This window comes from Amblyraja radiata, chromosome 17, assembly GCF_010909765.2.
Source record: "Amblyraja radiata isolate CabotCenter1 chromosome 17, sAmbRad1.1.pri, whole genome shotgun sequence".
NCBI classification, from domain to species: Eukaryota; Metazoa; Chordata; class Chondrichthyes; order Rajiformes; family Rajidae; genus Amblyraja; species Amblyraja radiata.
The window spans coordinates 36,442,216-36,460,208 of record NC_045972.1 but is presented as its reverse complement, the minus strand read 5'-3'; the positions used below and the strand labels follow the sequence as shown (position 1 = coordinate 36,460,208).

The 17,993-nt window shown below is 41.8% G+C and overlaps 1 protein-coding gene across 2 annotated transcripts in view; it reads right to left on the bottom strand.

Annotated features, from left to right (window-relative positions):
• Positions 1-13,994, bottom strand: part of znrf1 (zinc and ring finger 1) — a 195,639-nt gene extending 181,645 nt beyond the window's left edge. Inside the window, exons 1-2 of one of the 2 annotated variants that reach the window (XM_033036165.1) lie at positions 13,169-13,994; positions 12,944-13,120 (exon numbers count right to left, since the gene is read on the bottom strand). In XM_033036165.1, coding sequence (XP_032892056.1) covers positions 12,944-13,120; positions 13,169-13,412 — 421 coding nt within the window. In that variant the 5' untranslated portion in view covers positions 13,413-13,994. Of the gene's footprint in view, positions 1-12,943 lie in introns of both variants that reach the window. The other variant, XM_033036164.1, reaches the window with a different exon arrangement.
• Between the last annotated feature and the right edge of the window lie 3,999 nt (positions 13,995-17,993).

Below are 17,993 nucleotides of genomic sequence, written 5' to 3'. Positions count from 1 at the left end.
TAATATTGTTTTATAACCTTGTGTGGCAACTTTTCAAAGGCTTTTTGAAAATCCAAATATACCAAATCAACATGTTCGCACTTATCTATTTTACTAGTTACCACCTCAAAACATTCTAACAGACTGTCAAACATATTTTCCTTTCATAAATCTATGCTTACTATACCCAATCCTATCATCATTATTGAGTTCTTTGTTACAACTTTCTCAATAGTAAGATGGCACCATTTCCCCCACTATCAATGTAAGGCGAACTAAGTTATTGTTCCCCACTTTATCTATATCTCTCCTTTCTTGCATGATTTGATTAAAATGTTAATTACCAATCTGAGACATGTCTTCTAAATCTATGGAATTTGGGGAATTAAAAACTTGTTTTTCCATTAATTCCATAGCCACCTACTTCCAAAGCCTTAAAATGCAGGTCATGAGAACCTGGAGAATTATCACCTTTCCATCGCATTTTCTACAGTATTGATTTTTATTTTCTCTCAGTGTTTAGCAAATGCACACATTTAACATGGTCAAACTTTCTTCAGTGCAATAAGTTACACACTGTACTATAGAACACAAAATGTCCTCAATGATTTGACATAATGGTTATCTTACTACGGACGTGATTTTACAAGGGTAAAGCAATCTCATAAAAAAATAAATCGACTGACTTCCTTGGACAAAGTTGTTGGAATCTATTCCTTTTATCCACACAACAACAAAAAACCCTCTATAAACAAGAGTTCCCTTAGAAACAACAGTGCCAACCAAATACAATTTAAAGCAGCTGCGGCAGGCACAGGCATAACAATGATCAGTTATTCTCATTGTCGTGACCTCACTGCACGTGATCATAATCTGTAGGAAGGCTCCCTGACGTTGACTCTTTTTAATATATTTTTATTATTTGCCCTTACTTCAACTCCTGGCAATCATATAAATAAAATAGATTGCACATGACATGCATCCAGAACAGAATTCTGGCATTACCGATACAGTAGGTGACCAGATTCACATAAATCAACATGGAAACATCGAAAAATAGGTGCAGGAATAGGCCATTAGGCCCTTCGAGCCAGCACCAACATTCAATATGATCACAGCTGATCATCATTCCTGCTTTTTCCCCCATATCCCTCGATTCCTTTAGGCCTAGGAGCTAAATCTCTCTCTTGAAACATGTCTGACTTGCAATTTTTGTCTCTCATTTCACCATCTCATGGAGCGCTCTGTACAAATCATGCTATTCAGTCTACATGCCATTTTATTCCCCAAAATCTGACTGTTAAACCCAAAATTTAAAAAATACAAACCATTTGACAAAATGAGTCTGTAACATAACAATAACCACTCATCAATGTATTTCTTGAAATTGTTGGCTGAGTTTCCAAGGCACCACAATCTTTTTGAAAAAGAATAAACTTTAAAGTCAAGGTCCCATCTCAGTAAATTGTTAGGATAATAAAGTACCAATACAATTAATCTACTGTAATTAACTTCATTCAGCAAATTATATTTGCAGGGGAAAAAAACAGCACTTTAAACAAGGACTTGTATTACTATCTCAGAATAGTAATATTAACTATTAAAGATTTTTGTCTCTCCGAGAAAACAGTGTTAAAAACATTGTTAAAAATCAGTTTCAAGAATGGTCTAAAATAAAATGTTTACATTTTGTTTATCCCCCTTCAACACACGTAAATCATATTTCTCTAAATCGTTAATTCAAATGGACAGCTTGTTCTTCTTTTTTTAAAGTGGCCCCTTGTTCTAAATTCTCCTAAAAGGAGAAATATCCTCTACACCGCACCCTATCCAGCCCCCTCATGATATTATATTTCAGTCGAATTGTATCTAACTCTTCAAAACTCCAGCAGATACAGAGAAATGAGTCATACAGCACCTAAACAAGTGCTTCAGCCGAACTTGTCCATCTCAATCAAGCTAGTCCCATTTTTGCCCACATCCCACTCGAATTTTCCTATTATCTGTCGAAATGACTTTTAAAAGGTACTAGACCAAGTGTGGACCCATTGGGTCCCCCTCCCCCAACGCAATATTCTACCACTTACCTATACATAAGATGATGTTCATTCTGTCAAAAATACTTTTAAAAGGTATTATTGCACCTGGCTCAACTATTTTCTCTGCAGCTTGTTCCATATATCCACCACCCTCTGTGTGAAAAGGTTGTTCCACTGGTTCCTATAAAATCTATTCCTTCTCACCTTAAACTTATATCCTCCAGTTCTTGATTCCCCAACTATGGGAAAAGAAACTCCACATTATCTGTTGCCATCATGCTTTTTATATACCTCTATGAGATTACTCAGTCTTCTGCACTCCAAGGAATAAAATCCTAGCCTACCCAATCTCTCCCTGTATCTCAGGCTCTCGAGTCATGGCAATATCCTTGTAATCTTTGCTGCACCCTTTCCAGCTTAAAGGCCTCTTTCCTATGGCTGGATAACCACAACTGAACAATACTCGAGTGCAGCCTCACCAACGTCTTTTACAACTGTAACATAACATCCCAACCATTATACTCAATTCCCTGCCCAATAAAGGTCACCGGGTGGCGCCACCGCAGTGGCTGCCTCGCCAACAGTCTGTCTGTCCTCTCTCTGTTTTTATTATTTTAAGTATGTTTTCAAAGTATGTTTTAATGTTTCTTGGCCTGTTTTATGTGTGGGGTTGGGGGGAAGGAAATTGGGGGAAACTTTTTTCCAGTCACTTACCTCGACGGAGATGCGATTTCTTTCCGTATCGCATCTCCGTCACCCCTGCAGCCTAACAACGTGGAGTGGTGTGGCCTTTCCCAGAACTTCAAGCCGCAGGTGCGGCGCGGACTTACCATTGCGGGGCGTGCGATCCTTTCCCGACGATCGCCAGTGGAAGAGCTCCAACCGCGGGGCTTGTGGACTTTAACACCGTGAAGCCCGCGGTCTCCGGTAAGAAGAGGCCGACTTGAGAGCTCCATGCCACAGAGTGTTCCGATCCGACCCGACGCCGGAGTTTCCATCATCCCGACGGGAGGGCTATGGACATTGGACCGTCGGCTGCGGAGGATTCAATAGCCCAGAGCACGGATGAACAAAGGAGGAAGATGATTGAACATTATTACCTTCCATCACAGTGAGGAATGTGGATTCCGCTGTGGTGGATGTTTATGTTAACTTTTATTTTATGTGGCTGTGTGTATCGTTGCTTTTCACTTAATGTGGCTGTATGGTAACTCAAATATCACTGTACCTTAATTGGTGCATGTGACAATAAATTTGAACTTGAACCAAAAGCCTTCTTCACAATCTTATCTAATTTTGTTGCCAGTTTCAGGGAACCAGGTACTTATAACTCATAGATCTCTCTGCTCTACAACACACCAAGAAGCCCTACCATTCATTGCATAGGTTCTGCCCTGGTTCGTCTTCTCAAAATGCAATGCCTCACAGTTATCTGAATTAAACTCCCTTAGCCATTCCTCGGTCACTTGATCAAGAAACCATTGTAATTCTTGATAACCATCTTCACTGCATTATTGTACTATTTTAGTATCATCTACAAATTGACTAATCTTTCTATTCCAAATTGTTGATACAGATGACAAATTGCCATGGGTTCTATTCCAATCCCTGAAGCACACCACTAGTCACAGGTCTCCAGTCCAAAAAACAACCTTCTACCACCACTCTATGCACCCTACTATGAAGTTAATTATGTACCCAGTTAGTTACCTCTCATTATTGTGCTGTACACCGCCTTGGAGTAATTTACATCTACTAAGAGGCACAGAAGAAAAAGATGCCCAAATGCCCAAATAAAGAACAATTAGGATGCTGCAATTAATCATTCATTCCTTTATTGATCTTTTCACAACCTCCATTTTTTAATTTGAATGTTAAATGGTAGTAAATGGTCTGCACGCACTCTTTGGGCAAGCTTTTTTTTAAATTGGTCAATTAATTCGCAACAGTTACTATCTGTTACAATCTATTCAGTGAGTCAATGGTTGGGCACCTTGTTGTTCCAGGCTGATGCAATGAACAGGACTGAGAAAGAATGAATTAAAATCAGCAATGGTCCTATAGCTCCAATGTCTCTGGCTGAAATCTGAAAGGAACACTTGGCAAAAAAAAAATTGAGATACCATTGGCGGCTGCAAACTAGTCCATTGACATTTCAGCAGATAGATTTTGGCAGCATTTCTCCCACTAGTGTGCTGTAAGAATCATCAGAAAAACAGCACTGAACTTGCTGTACAGTGTAGAAGATGACTTATCCTGGCAGAAAATGTGAGATAGGGATAGTGGAGAAAAACAAGGTAAAGAATAAAAATAGTCTGTTGCCTTAACTGTCTGCTGTTATTAAAATTCCAATCCATGTTGTATCAACTTATGATTGCTATATACGAGTTAGAAAAGGAAAAATGACAGAGACATTTGCTTAAATTTTTCATTTACAATGCAAGGATTTATTTTTTTAAATATTCTACTATCATGAGGAGACTGGGATTTATTTCCTAACTTCAGACAAGCTCAACGAGTATTGCAATGGCTTATAAATACTGCAGTTTAATAACATGATTCAATGTTAGACTTCTATCTGCATGACTTACTGGTACAAACAATTTATAACCTTTTCATCGGACAAGTCATCGGAAGGAACTTAACCTAAAGTTGGTACAATAAATCACCTGCAATACGAAAAATAAAACAAATCTACATTTTGATGAACAAAAGAAAGAGTTGGAAGTTGAAAGCTATAACAGATAATTCAAAAAAGGTACTGCAACAGCACTGGACCATGATACAGCACCTAATATTAGTGTCCAATACAAGCACCTAATATTAATGTCCAATACAAGTAAATAACAAGTTGTTGTTTTTTTAAAGAAAAAAGACCTAATATTTATTTTGCTGATTGTAAACAAAGCTAAACAAGCTTTTGAATGCCATATTAGTCTTTTGCTAAAAAAGAATACTCAATTATGGCTAGTTAAAGCCTGACAAAATATCCATTCAAGTGATACGGCTAACTATTTTGTTGGCCCTTTTATGGGAAGTCGTAATCCATTTCACTCCCATTTTACTGTTAACAACTCATAATTTGCAAAAGCACAGTACAAAACTCTTATCAAGAATCAGAAATATAAATGCATGGGTCTTGAACTGAAATGTCGCCCTAACCATATTCTCTAGAGATGCTGTCTGATGCACTGAGTTACTTGATGTTTATTCTTTTGTAAACCACATCTGCAGTTCCTTGTGTAGAAATTAAAGCTTCACCTTCCTTTCTGAAGCAGTTCCTCTGGGGTCAAGGTCAATTGGCTCTCACTTCAGTTCAGCAAGTTCTGAGAAGGCCCAGTACTTAATGGGTAGGTGCTTGGAGGGTGGGGGAGGGTTTGTGAAGTGGTGCGCTCCTTCTAGGTTTCGATGCCTTCCCAACATATAAACTCTCAGTTGTGAATGGTGTCCTAAAATACCCTTTATCCATTATACAAACAAGCCCAAAATTGTCTTAAAGAAGCACAAGAAACAAGAACCTCCCATTTAATTGTACACTGTATATTTACTGTTAATCCTAAAAAGTTAAAAGAAATTTCAGGCACTATTTTTTTTATGTGATAATTTTAATGGAAGCAACAAATACAGCCTCCCACAAAGAGCCAGTTGGAAGGATCAAATGTATGATGATTTACACTGTCAGACCCAAAGATGGTCAGGTTCAGTGATCTGTTTGGTTATAATTTTATTTTCTTTACCAGCTGTTCAACAGTATTCTATACCAGCTGTTCAACAGTATTCTACAGCACAGTGATGCAGCAGTAGAGCTGCTACCTTACAGCGGCAGAGTCCCAGGTTCGATCCTGACTACGGGTGTTGTCTGTACGGAGCTTGTACATTCGCACTATGACCGCGTGGGGTTTTTTCCTGGTGCTCCTGTTTCCTTCCACACTCCAAAGACATACAGGTTGCAATTTAATTGGCTTCGGTAAAAATGTTTAATTGTCCCTGGTGTGTAGGATAGTGCTAGTGCACGGGGGCATCGCTGGTCGGTGCGGACTCGGTGGGTCGAAGGGCTTGTTTCCGCGCTGTATCTCCAAACTAAACCTGCACAAGATGTGTAGCAAATCAATTAACAGAATTTTACCCCTCAAGATGCCTACCTAAATGTTTTTCTCTGTGCCCGATTTTTTAAACTATATCTCTTTTCCATCTTGCCAATGCTTTGATTGTCAAAACAGACCTCGGACTGCTTGAAAGCTATTACGACATTATAAATAGCCAAGAGATAGGTATCAGTAGATTCCAGATTCAACATTTCAGTTAAACCACCTTTGAAATGAAGATACAGCTAGCATCCCCTTTTCTCTGAGGTTCAGGGTACAATAGGCATTTCGTTTGGACCTCAAGGGGTCCAAATGACAATAAATTGAATTGTATTGTATAATAGGATTGTGGCTGTCCATGTACAAAAATTTAACCCCTTTATCATTAATGCCTCAAAGAACCTCTCAACTCCCAACCACCAAACATACACAATGTCTGGTCAACACAATTAGAATAAAAATTGTTAATTTCTCCAGTAAAATACACAGACTGGCTTGATAAAAATAAATAGGAGAATCGGGAGTTAATTCATTGCAAACACATGATGTTCTTGGACTGCGACACCAACAGGTATCGGAAGGCCAAGGTCGAACAAAAAATAAACTCATGATCTAAAAAACAAAACGAGCGAGAGGTGTGCAGGAGATCCAGCAACCAGCTGATAACCATAATGTTCAACGATTCTGCAGCACTGTCAAGATTATCCACCAAAAGCCAAGAACAAAAGGCAGCTTATCAATGACAGCCGACATGTGAAAAGTACACAAGCTGAGACATTTGACAAGTGTCCTTGACTCCATCAACGCTATCCATGGCAACCTCACACCATCCCACCTTACCCTAGGGCGAGCTAGGAAAGGTCACTCAACAACTATAAAACAAGGCTTGTGATGCAGACAAAATTCCTATTGAAATACAGAAATTAAAGTGGAAATGCACTCTTAGTGCAAATCCATTATCTTGCCTTCATCTGGGAAGAGAAGGGTGCTGGGGACTGCCACACTCTGTGATTTTGAGTAAAGGGAAACGTCTGCAACAGGAAAAGTCCCTGCAAGGATTCTCCTCATCTGCGTCCTTCCACTGTCAATGTTCACAATGCAATCCACCAAGGGGCACAAAAGCTTAGATCTTCATTACTTAACAAATTCTTTAAAAAAAAAATAACAGCAGCACCGACTGTCTTTGGATTTCTGTGACTTAGCAAATTGCCCTGTCAATCAAAAGGGATTATGAAAACTTCTCAAATTTGACTGCTCCTAGAAATTGAAAACCAACCCAAATCCATTACAAGATGACTGCAAACCATCTCATACTGATATATTTCTGATGTTTCAATCTACCTCCTTGTGGCCCTTGTACTTTATTGTATCTGCACTTTCTCTCTGGCTGCAACACTATATTCAGCAATCTGTTTCCTTTCTGTTTTTTGCCCTACCTATTATATTCATGTATGGTATGATTACACTTGTGTATGGTATGATCTGCGTGAATAGCACACAAAGCAAAGTTTTTCCACTGTATCTCGGTACAGTGACAATAATAAACCAATGTCAGATCCAATAGACAGATCAATCATCTTTAAGCTTGGCACCAGATTTCCAAAACAAATATTCGATCCCCGGTTCCATCACAGCAAGGAACTCCCAGAAGGACGAAGAAAACTGTTCAAAGGCTTTCTCAAAGTATGCTCGAAAAGAAAATGTAACGCATGAGAATCTGTAGCCGTGACCAATCAAAATGAAAAGAAAGTGAGCACGTTAGATTTCCGAAACGTGTGCGCATAAAGGCCAGGAACAAAGGAAAAAATGAACAACACCCTAATGCCACTGTCCCACTTAGGAAACCTGAACGGAAACCTCTGGAGACTTTGCGCCCCCATCCAAGGTTTCCGTGCGGTTCCCGGAGGTTCAAAATATCACATTAATCCAAAGACTCTAGAAACACCGTAATTGTTTTCCCAACATGAAACCCCAAAGGTGGAATAAACAAAACCAGCCTTTATGGCTACTTCCAGTGCCATTTTACCTGACATATGATCTCTTCTTCAGCAAAGTGACCTCCCCACTTTCCACCTTGGCTTTGCCTGGATGTGCAGGTTTGGTTCATGTGGCTTGATACGAGCAGAATTTCCTACCCCACATTCACCCTGCTACCATTTTCTTTAATCTACAACACTGCCCAGATTTATACATAAACTACCTGCAATACATTGTGTAGAAACAAGGAACTGCAAATTCTGGCTTTTATCAAAGATAGACACAAAGTGCTGGAGTCATTCAGTGGGTCAGGCACTATCTCAGGAGAAAAGACATTGGTGACATTTCGGGTCAGAACCCTACTGAAGAAGGGTACCAACCTGAAACGTCACCCATCCTTTTTCTCCAGAGATGCTGCCTGATCCGTTGAGTTACTCCAGCACTCCGTGTTGAAACATGTCCTTTCCGTTGCAATTTTCTAAACTGATTTGGTCCAAATTAATATTGCTTTACAATTTCAAGATTTTCATTCGGTAAGCAGTGTTTTTAAGAAGCTTCCCATTTCTCATCTTCGCTATCAAATCTAACATTGACTTTCCTCAACTTGTATTTCCGGGCATCCAGAGTTCCTTAAAATGTTCACATATTCTTTGTTCTCTGCTGCCCTGAATCCATTTCAGAGGATATTCAACCACCTTTGGACTCTGCAAATTCCCAGCCACTACTCTGCACCATGCAAGTGATCTCCCCGTTTTTCATTTTGTTCAAACCTGCATGTACATTTATAATGTCTTCCCTGCTCCTGCACTCAACCACATCTCCATCCTTAAATCAGGGGTTCCCAAACCTTTTCGTCCCGTTTACACCTGGCATCTTTAATAGCACATAACAATGTTATTTCACCTATTTAAGAACTAATGAACAGAAAACGGAATACCAGAACCAAACTCAGTCAGTCAATGAGAGAAAAAACGTACAAATCCAGAATCAACAAATTTATCCCTGGGTAGGCAAAATTTACCCCCTGGGTTTACCCCAGGTTGGGAACCCTTGCCTTAAATACATCCCTCATGTACTAGTTGTACTATAGAAATACAAACTTGTTTCTGACAAACCCAGAGAACATATGTTTTCTCTTTTTGCACTACTTATTACAATTATATATGGTATGATTTCACTCATGTATGGTATGATTGGCCTGGTTGGCACATATAACAAAGTTTTTCACTGTATTACAATAGACAATAGGTGCAGGAGTAGGCCATTCGGCCCTTCGAGCCAACACCGCAATTCAATGTGATCATGACTGATCATCCACAATCATTACCTCGTTCCTGCCTTCTCCCCATATCCCCTGACTCCGCTCTTTTTAAGAGCCCTATCTAGCTCTCTCTTGAAAGCATCCAGAGAACCGGCCTCCACCGCCCTCCGAGGCAAAGAATTCCACAGACTCACAACTCTGTGTTCTAAATGGCTTTCCCCTTATTCTTAAACTGTGGCCCCTGTTTCTGGACTCCCCCAACATCGGGAACATGTTTCCTGCCTCTAGCGTGTCCAAACCCTTAATAATCTTATATGTTTCAATAAGATCCTCTCTCATCCTTCTAAATTCCAGAGTATACAAGCCCAGCCGCTCCATTCTCTCAGCATATGGCAGTCCTGTCATCCCGGGAATTAACCTTGTGACCTACAGTGCACTCCCTCAATAGCAAGAATGTCCTTCCTCAAATTTGGGGATCAAAACTGCACACAATACCATATTACGGTACACAAGACAATAATAAACCAAACTAAATGTAGACAAACTGACTATAATACAATCATTATGTGAACATTATGTGTGGGAAGATAGGCACAAAATGTTGGAGTAACTCAGCGGGTCAGACAGCATCTCTGGAGAAAAGGAATAGGTAATGTTTCGGGTCAAAATCCTTTTCTTGAGTAAGAAGGGTTCCGACCCAAAACGTCACCTATTCCTTTTCTCAAGATATGCTAGCTGACCCACTGAGTTACTCCAACATTAAATGTCTATCTTCAAGTAAACATTGTTTGACTGGTCCTAGTTACAATGGCAACCGGTTCTTCAGCCTATCAAGTCCACACCCACCATCAACCATCCATTTATACTAATCATACATTAATCTTATTTTGTTTTCCCCATATCCTTATCAACTGCCCCAGATTCGATCATACCTACAGATTAAGGAGAAATTACAACAATCAATCAACCAGCCAACTGGCATGTCTTTGGGACATGGGAAGAAACAGAAGCATCTAGAGCAAACCTACACTGTCACAGGGAATACATGCAAACTCCACGCAGACATAGATCAGGATTCAACATGGGTATTTGATGATGTAAGGAGGCTGGTGCATTGCACCAGTGTAATGCCACAATATCTACGATGCTGATCACTTTATTGGTAAATATTGGGGTTTATTATTCAAGCAACTGATAAGACCATTGAATAGAGATACAAAAATACTTTTCCTTATTTACAGATGTAAGATAGCTTTTTGTACTTGAGTATTTTGTAAACTTGCATTGTACCATCATACCATCATCAGTAATTTCTCTTAAAAAGATTGATCAATACAATTCCTGTGAGCCTCAAGATACAAATTGTTCCATTTGTTCATCCTCGGTGGTAACCATTACTAGATTTTGGTTCTCTGACCATCAAAAATCCAAAGGCAGAGAAGTGAGAGCCCAAGTACAACAATGTTCACACCATGTCCACACCAGGGCATCGGAGATGTCCTCATTCTTCAGGGAACAGGGGTCCCCCTCTTCTACTATAGATGAGGCTCTCACCAGGGTCTCTTCTATATCCCGTGACTATGCTCTCACTCCCCATCCCCTAATCCCCCTAATCCTCACCTTCCACCCTACCAGCCGTCACATACAACAAATAATCCTCCAACATTTTCTTCATCTCCAACGTGATCCCACCACTTGCCACATCTTCCCATCTCCTGGACCACAATAAATTGGAGGAGCAGCACCTCATATTTCGCTTGGGCAGTTTGCACCCCAGCGGTATGAACATTGACTTCTCTAATTTCAGGTAGTCCCTACTTTCTCCCCCCCCCTTCTCAGCTCTCCCTCAGCCCACTGTCTCCACCTCTTTCTTTCTTCTTCCCCCCCCCCACCCTCACATCAGTCTGAAGAAGGGTCTCGACCCAAATCGTTGTCCATTTCCTTCGCTCCATAGATGCTGCCTCACACGATGAGTTTCTCCAGCATTTTTGTCTACCTTGGCTATGCCAAGATCACTTCTGTCCTATATAAAACAATTATACTAATTTGACTTGAAATGTAATGAGCAATTAACATTAAGGAAATCCAAAGTTCTAACAGTGCTCAGTTTATGAGAATTTACCATTTTAGACCAAGCAATCTTGGCTTTATTACTGCTTTGAATACACATAAGAACTAATGTAATCAAGAATAATATTGATTGATGGAACTATAATGGTGTTAGACAGAGTTGAAGAGTTATTGATGACCACAGTTGTTCCTCACTGAGTCACTTTACAATGTTATTCACTGGGGTATCCGCATTGAAGCAGCCATGTAGATCATTGTCCTGATATTTCCATGACTCTCTAAACTACAATCAATAGTACTTATTTACTGGAGCCAATATTGTACCTCAAACTACTCGAACAATAATAGCATGATTGAAATTCATGTATATATCATCCATCTTCCAAAATGTCGACCTTTATATGTTATGCGGTAGTATAATTATCATTCCGAAAATGCATACATCAAATTGAACTAACAAAGCACAAAATACTTATATAATTAGTTATATGAACAATTGTTATTCCTAATAAGGATATTAATTTGTATTACCATAGATCAATGATAAATTAACAAGCAAAACAATTACTGTAATGATTACTACCATTACGATAGTTGTATTAATTACAGCCAAAAGCAGAACAGCATTTTGCTGCACCACCAACTATCACCCAATCTCAACTACATTTACTATTTATTAATAAAACAATAAACAAGGAAAGTTCTAATAGTGGTTGCTGGAAATATTGCAGATTAGAAGTTGGCATTATCCATAGCAATACGGTTATCACTAAAATCACAATAAACTGTTAAAGGCACTGCGGCCGAAAGTGGGGTGGGCAGTGTGACCGAAAGGTGGACAGAGGGGCAGCAAGCAGCACAGGGAGGGCAGTGTGCTGACAGAGGAGTGGGCAATACGATGACAGTAGGATGGCAGTTTGGAAGGCAGTGTGAGAATGTGCAGTGGTTGGGGTGGGCAGAGTTGTCTGGAGTAGGTTTGATAGTTTGGTGGGCAGTGTGCTGATAGTGGGGTGAGAAGAGTGCGAGGACAGAAGGGTGGGCAGTGGACTGACAGCAGGGTGGGCAGTGTGCTGGCAGCAGGATGGCAGTTTAGTGGGCAGTGTGAGAATGCGCAGAGTGATTGATAGTGGGGTGGGCAGAGTGTGAGTGGGGCTGGCAGTTTGGTGGGCAGAGTGCGAGGGCAGAGGGGTCGGCAGTATGCTGACAGCTGGGTGGCAGTTCGGTGGGCTGTGCGAGAGTGTGCAGAGTGATTGAGAGTGGGGTGGCAGTTTGATGGGCAGCAGGGAGAGCCGTGTCCTCATAGCGGGGTGGGCAGTGTGCGAGGACAGAGAGATGAGCAGTGTGCTGACAGTGTGCAGACAGTGTGCAGTGTGATTGAGAGTGAGGTGGGCAATGTTGTCGAGGTTGGGGTTGGTAGTTTGCTGGGCCGTGCGGTGATGCAACCGAACCAGGGTCAAGGTCTCCCGGTGCCAAGTTATGGTCAGGGTCTCGGCTCCAGGTTAGGGTCAGGGTTAAGGTCATGGTCCACTCACCGCTGTGCGCGCTGAACCAGCGCGGCGCCAGGTGCAGCGGCAGCGAGTCGGAGAGCGCGGCTGCCGCGCGCGAGCCCAGGTACAGCTGCAGCTCGCGGGCGCCCGGTCCTCCCGTCTCCTGGTAACCGTTGCCCGCCGACTCGGGCCCAGCGCCGGGCACGACGCCGCCGCCTCCTCCTCCTCCTCCGGTACCGCTTCCTTGCTCGCCTCCGTCTCCCGCTCGACCGCCGCCGCCGCCGCCACCTCCCGAGCGCGCTCCGCCGCCGTACAGCCCGAAGGGATGAGCCGGCTCCATGCCGGCCACGCTGCTCACCGAGCGAGTCCTCAGCCCCATGGCGTTGACGCCGCTCCGGTAGTGGCCGTAGTGAGCGGCGTGCACGGCGCTGTCGTCCGTCGACACGCCGGGGAAAGTGGTCCTGGAGCGGGCCGCCGTGCTCTGCTTCCCTCCCATCTCCACAGGCTTCAGCATAAACACCGGGGAGGAGGGGATCGAGAGGCCGCGGGCTCCGACCGGTTGATCCACCGACAGCCGCCCCGCCCGCCTTACTGGGGCGCGGGCACCACGGCCGCCACCGCCGCGCCGACCATCTCACCCGCTGCCTTGACTGTCACTCTGACCCGTTAGTCTAGACCAGGCCGTCTCTCGCCCTCCTCCTCTCGGCCATCGCTCTTGCCGCTTGCCTCCGCCCGGAGCTCCGTGACCGACCGCCCGCCCGCCCACTCCCGTTAGCGGCTCCAGTCCCGGGAACGCGCAATAAAGCGCGTGAGCAGCAGCTGCGAACAAAGCCCGGACCCAAAGCGCTGGCCAGCTCTCTGTCCCTGTCTCCCTCTCTCTGTGACTTCTCTTATTTTTTTTTATAAATTAAGAAAGCAGGAAGTGTCTTGCAGGAAGCAACCCATTTTCAGTTGCTCTTATATTTTTTTTTAAATTCAATTTCCCCATTTTCTTACATTTCCCCCAGTTGTTTGTTGCAGGTATTTCCCAAGGATGAAGGTGTGCACTGGCCAAACGTCTCACCGTCCCCAAGTTTGTCTCCCACATTGTCAAAGATGCACCATCGTGCTGGGGTTTTTTTTGCATTCGTCCTTGTATTTATTTTTGTACTTACTCTTTACGCCGAGGTTCGTACGAACTAGGACTTTCATTGCACCTGGGTGTATATGACAATAAGCCAATCTGAATATTAGTGTTTCCCCCTTATGAAACTTTGATGGATTTAGTAGTGGATACATTTAGAAGACATTTGGATAGGTACATGGATAGGAAAGGTTTAGAGGGAAATGGGCCAAAAAGCAGGCAGGTGGGACCAGTGTAGATCGGCATCTTAGTCAGCATATGCAAGTTGGTCTGAAAGGCCTGTTTCTGTGCTGGTTGACTGTATGATACTGCAAATTCTGTATCTCAAAACAGTGCCCCAAAGGAAGTTACTCCGGACAAAAAGATACAATGTGCTGGAGTAACAGACAGCATCATTAGAGGACATGGACAGGTAACATTTTGTGTCAGGACCTTTCTTCAGACTGTTGTCTGCCTATGCCTTCCATAAATTCTGCCTAACCCGCTGATTTACTCCTACACTTTTTGTTCCTTTTTGTAAACCAGGATCTGCAGTTCTGTGTGACTAAGTCACTCCCCGTGTCACATTGTTTTGAAGCTGGTATAAAAACTAATAGAAACTGGTAATATTTGAAGAAAATGGTTGTAACAGTTTATGGTTTATCAATACTATCTACTTTCCTTATTTCAAACACATCATCCCCACACATACATTTTCTTTCCATTGCTCTGGGTTAAGGAGCAGTGGGTAATGGTGAAAAAGAGGCTAGTTTTTATGGCCTTGGTTGGTCGCCAGGGCACTTGTAGGGTTTCAATGGTTAATGGATTTTGCTTGCAAAACAGAAAAAAGCTAATCTGGTGGCATCTGTGGAGAGAGAAGCAGTTAATGTTTTGAATCAATAGCTAGGGATCAATTTGTATGGCAGTGGATGGATGGAGAGCAAAGGTAATGCATGTGATGGGGTGGAAATTTGCTTACTGGAGGGTAGCCAGCTCCACAGAAATATCAGCTGCTCAGGAGTATCCTCCTCTGACACCTCCTGCTAACTGATCATTGGTAGAGAAGGTTACTTTATTAGTGAACATTACTGCCTTTGGAACTCGATTGCATTCAATATCAGTTGACAATCCATTACAATTTGTCAGAACATGGCTAGCACAGCAACCTCCAAAGTTAACTCCATTTTTTTTTTCTCCACAGAAGCTATCTTACTTTTTTTTCCTAGGTATTTCTATAATTTTCAGATAGGATTTCCAGAAGCTGCAGTATTTTGTCTCAATTTCAATTTTTTCCCCTCTAATTTACACATCTTCCCACTGTATCTTCTGCAATTAGTGAACTTTCACCTTCTTGAAGCGAGCAGATACTTGGGGATTTCCTCACTGACTTTCTCTAATGTTGCGTAGATTCTAAGATGGTTAATGAGATTAATATTGGTAACCATAAACACTTACTCGTGGGCAGGTGAAGAATGATTGGGGGAAAGGGTGGGTGTGAGAAGTTTGAGGTGTATGTTCGTTCTGTCATTTACACAGGGCATCAGTAAATCCAGAATTCATGACCTCTTCTCTATTGCATGGTCATGAACCTTGGGAGTTACAAGGAGGAACATTACATTACTTCAATGAGTCTTTCAGGCACATCTTTAAATGCGTCCTTCATCTATCTGGTATTCTCTTCCAATGGCAGAACTCCGAGTGTAATTTTTAGTCAGCATCACCTGCAGCTTTCAATGGTCTCCACCCCATTACAGGCTCGTCTTATTTGCTCTACCCTTCCCCTTCTCTGCAGCTTAAAATATGTTCAATTTCTCTATGAAGGTTATCAACCTGAAATGTTAACAGTTTCTCTTGTCACTATGCTATTTATTACTCTTCTTATTCTGGATTTGCAGCTTTCTTTTTCACTTTAAGAATTGCCATCTCTCGTTGTTGTCCTTGTTGTCACCAGCACCACCCTGTTCCGTCATCTCTGAACTTGTAGGAGAACATGCTTAATTTCAACATGGGTATACATCTCAAGCAGGGAATAGGGGGAAAATTGTTCCCACCACCCTGATAATCCATCCCAGAAAAATTCCTGTGATGGTGTGTTCATTCATTCATTCATCATCGTTGAAAACATTAGCGAAACAGTGGTGCTGGTTTCCGACGGGAACGGTGACAGACGAACCACATATCTCTGCCTTCCGGTTCCTGCGGACTTCCGCCGCTGGAAGTATAGGATTTTGGTGTGTGTGCTTTATCATCATTCCTTACAATGCTATGTATGACAGTGATCGCAACTTCTACTGAAGTGTGGATGGCCGTTGACTCGCTAGAAGCTCATCCGCCCTTTGACAGGTCTTGTTTTTGGTCCTGCTGGGGGTCCACAGCCCCCTCCTCACCTGGCAAACCAGGTGGGGAAGATGGTTTAGTCGCTGACTATCCGACCATGGAGCAGGTAGCACAGGATTACATGGTACCCGTGGCGGTGGGAACTCCCCCCGACCTGACTGGTGTGTTGCTTAATTCAAATTACTACTTTAAATTGTAAAAGGTAAACCTTGCTGCTATTCTTACAATCCAGAATCCATTTTAAGTATATCACTTTTCACAATTTAACTGATTGACTAAATCTTTACAATACTATTTACATTTCATTAATTCAGGAAGGAAGCCGTTTATAACATGGATTAAGAAAGAAATCCCCTAATTGGCATGCAGTGAAAATTCACCTCCCTATTTTTGCCAGACAATGTAACCTATGTTTTTACTTCATCATTCAGCTGAACATCACCCATTGCAAATTAAATTATTTTGATTTCAAAATTTAAAAAATATATAAAATGTTGAAAAAGTCTGTTAGGTTAGTTAGCATCTGTGAAGATGTGTGCCTGGTTATCAGTTTCATCAAAGCACTTTTGGTGGAGGTCTCCGATTCTCTGCAGTTCCTGGTGACTGATGTTTGATGCGGAAGTGAAATTCATTTATGTTCAGCTTCAGGAAATGATCCTCTGAATTGTGTTATTTCTTAGAAAAATAGTGATATTCGTGAAAAATGTGATATTTCGGGCTAGTTGGATGAGAATTAGGGTGGGAAGGTGTTTGGAGAATTCAGTCATCTTTAAGAATTTATCGATGTGCAAACTTTACTTACTGTTCAGTCTTTGTGTTTGAACTTAAACTTGTTGCACACTTCATTTTTATCAACTCTCAAGTAGCATTGACTTCCGATAGTGTCTGTCAGAACAATATTTCACTGTCAATGAGTTTCAAAGTAACCTATCAACTTCCGACTTCTTGCAGAATACACCAGCTAGTTTTATTTTTAGAATGGTAATTCTACACGTTGGTAGATGCATTTTTTAAAGAATGTTGAAGCGTAAATGTCTAGAAAATGACAACTAATAATTATCAAGCATTTACTAACTGCAATATAGATATGTTCTTTAAAGAAAATGTACAATAGGACTTCTAATTTAAATGTACAATAGGACGTCACTTCTAATTTAACGGCTAAACCTTTGCTGTGTGGTCAAAGACATGATGTATGCAAAGGGGAGAGGTGGGGGGGTGGGGGGGGGGGGGGCACGTGAGGGTCAGTGAGCAAGGAGTTTCAGATATGGAATAAAAGACTGTGAATAGCCAGAAGTAAGTTTGGACCATGGAAACTGAGACCAGTTTGTGATGCATTGTGTTCTCCGTCATAACGGAAAGGCATGATGTAACTTTTTTTTGCTCGTCTTTTCCATATGTTCATGGACTTCTCTGTTCTTAAATCCTTCCTGTCTTTTCAAGCAGATACTATACAAATTTTACCGGGTGATATATTCAGTAAAATAAAGCATTACTGGTAATATTGCTTGGTTTGCATTTTGCTTAAAGAATATGCATTTTGCAACAAGCAAGGGATCTATAAGAGGCATGCAGTATCATCAAAGACCCACACCACCCTGGCCACACTCTCATTTTGATCCCACCAAAGTGGTACAGGAGCCTGCATACCTTAAT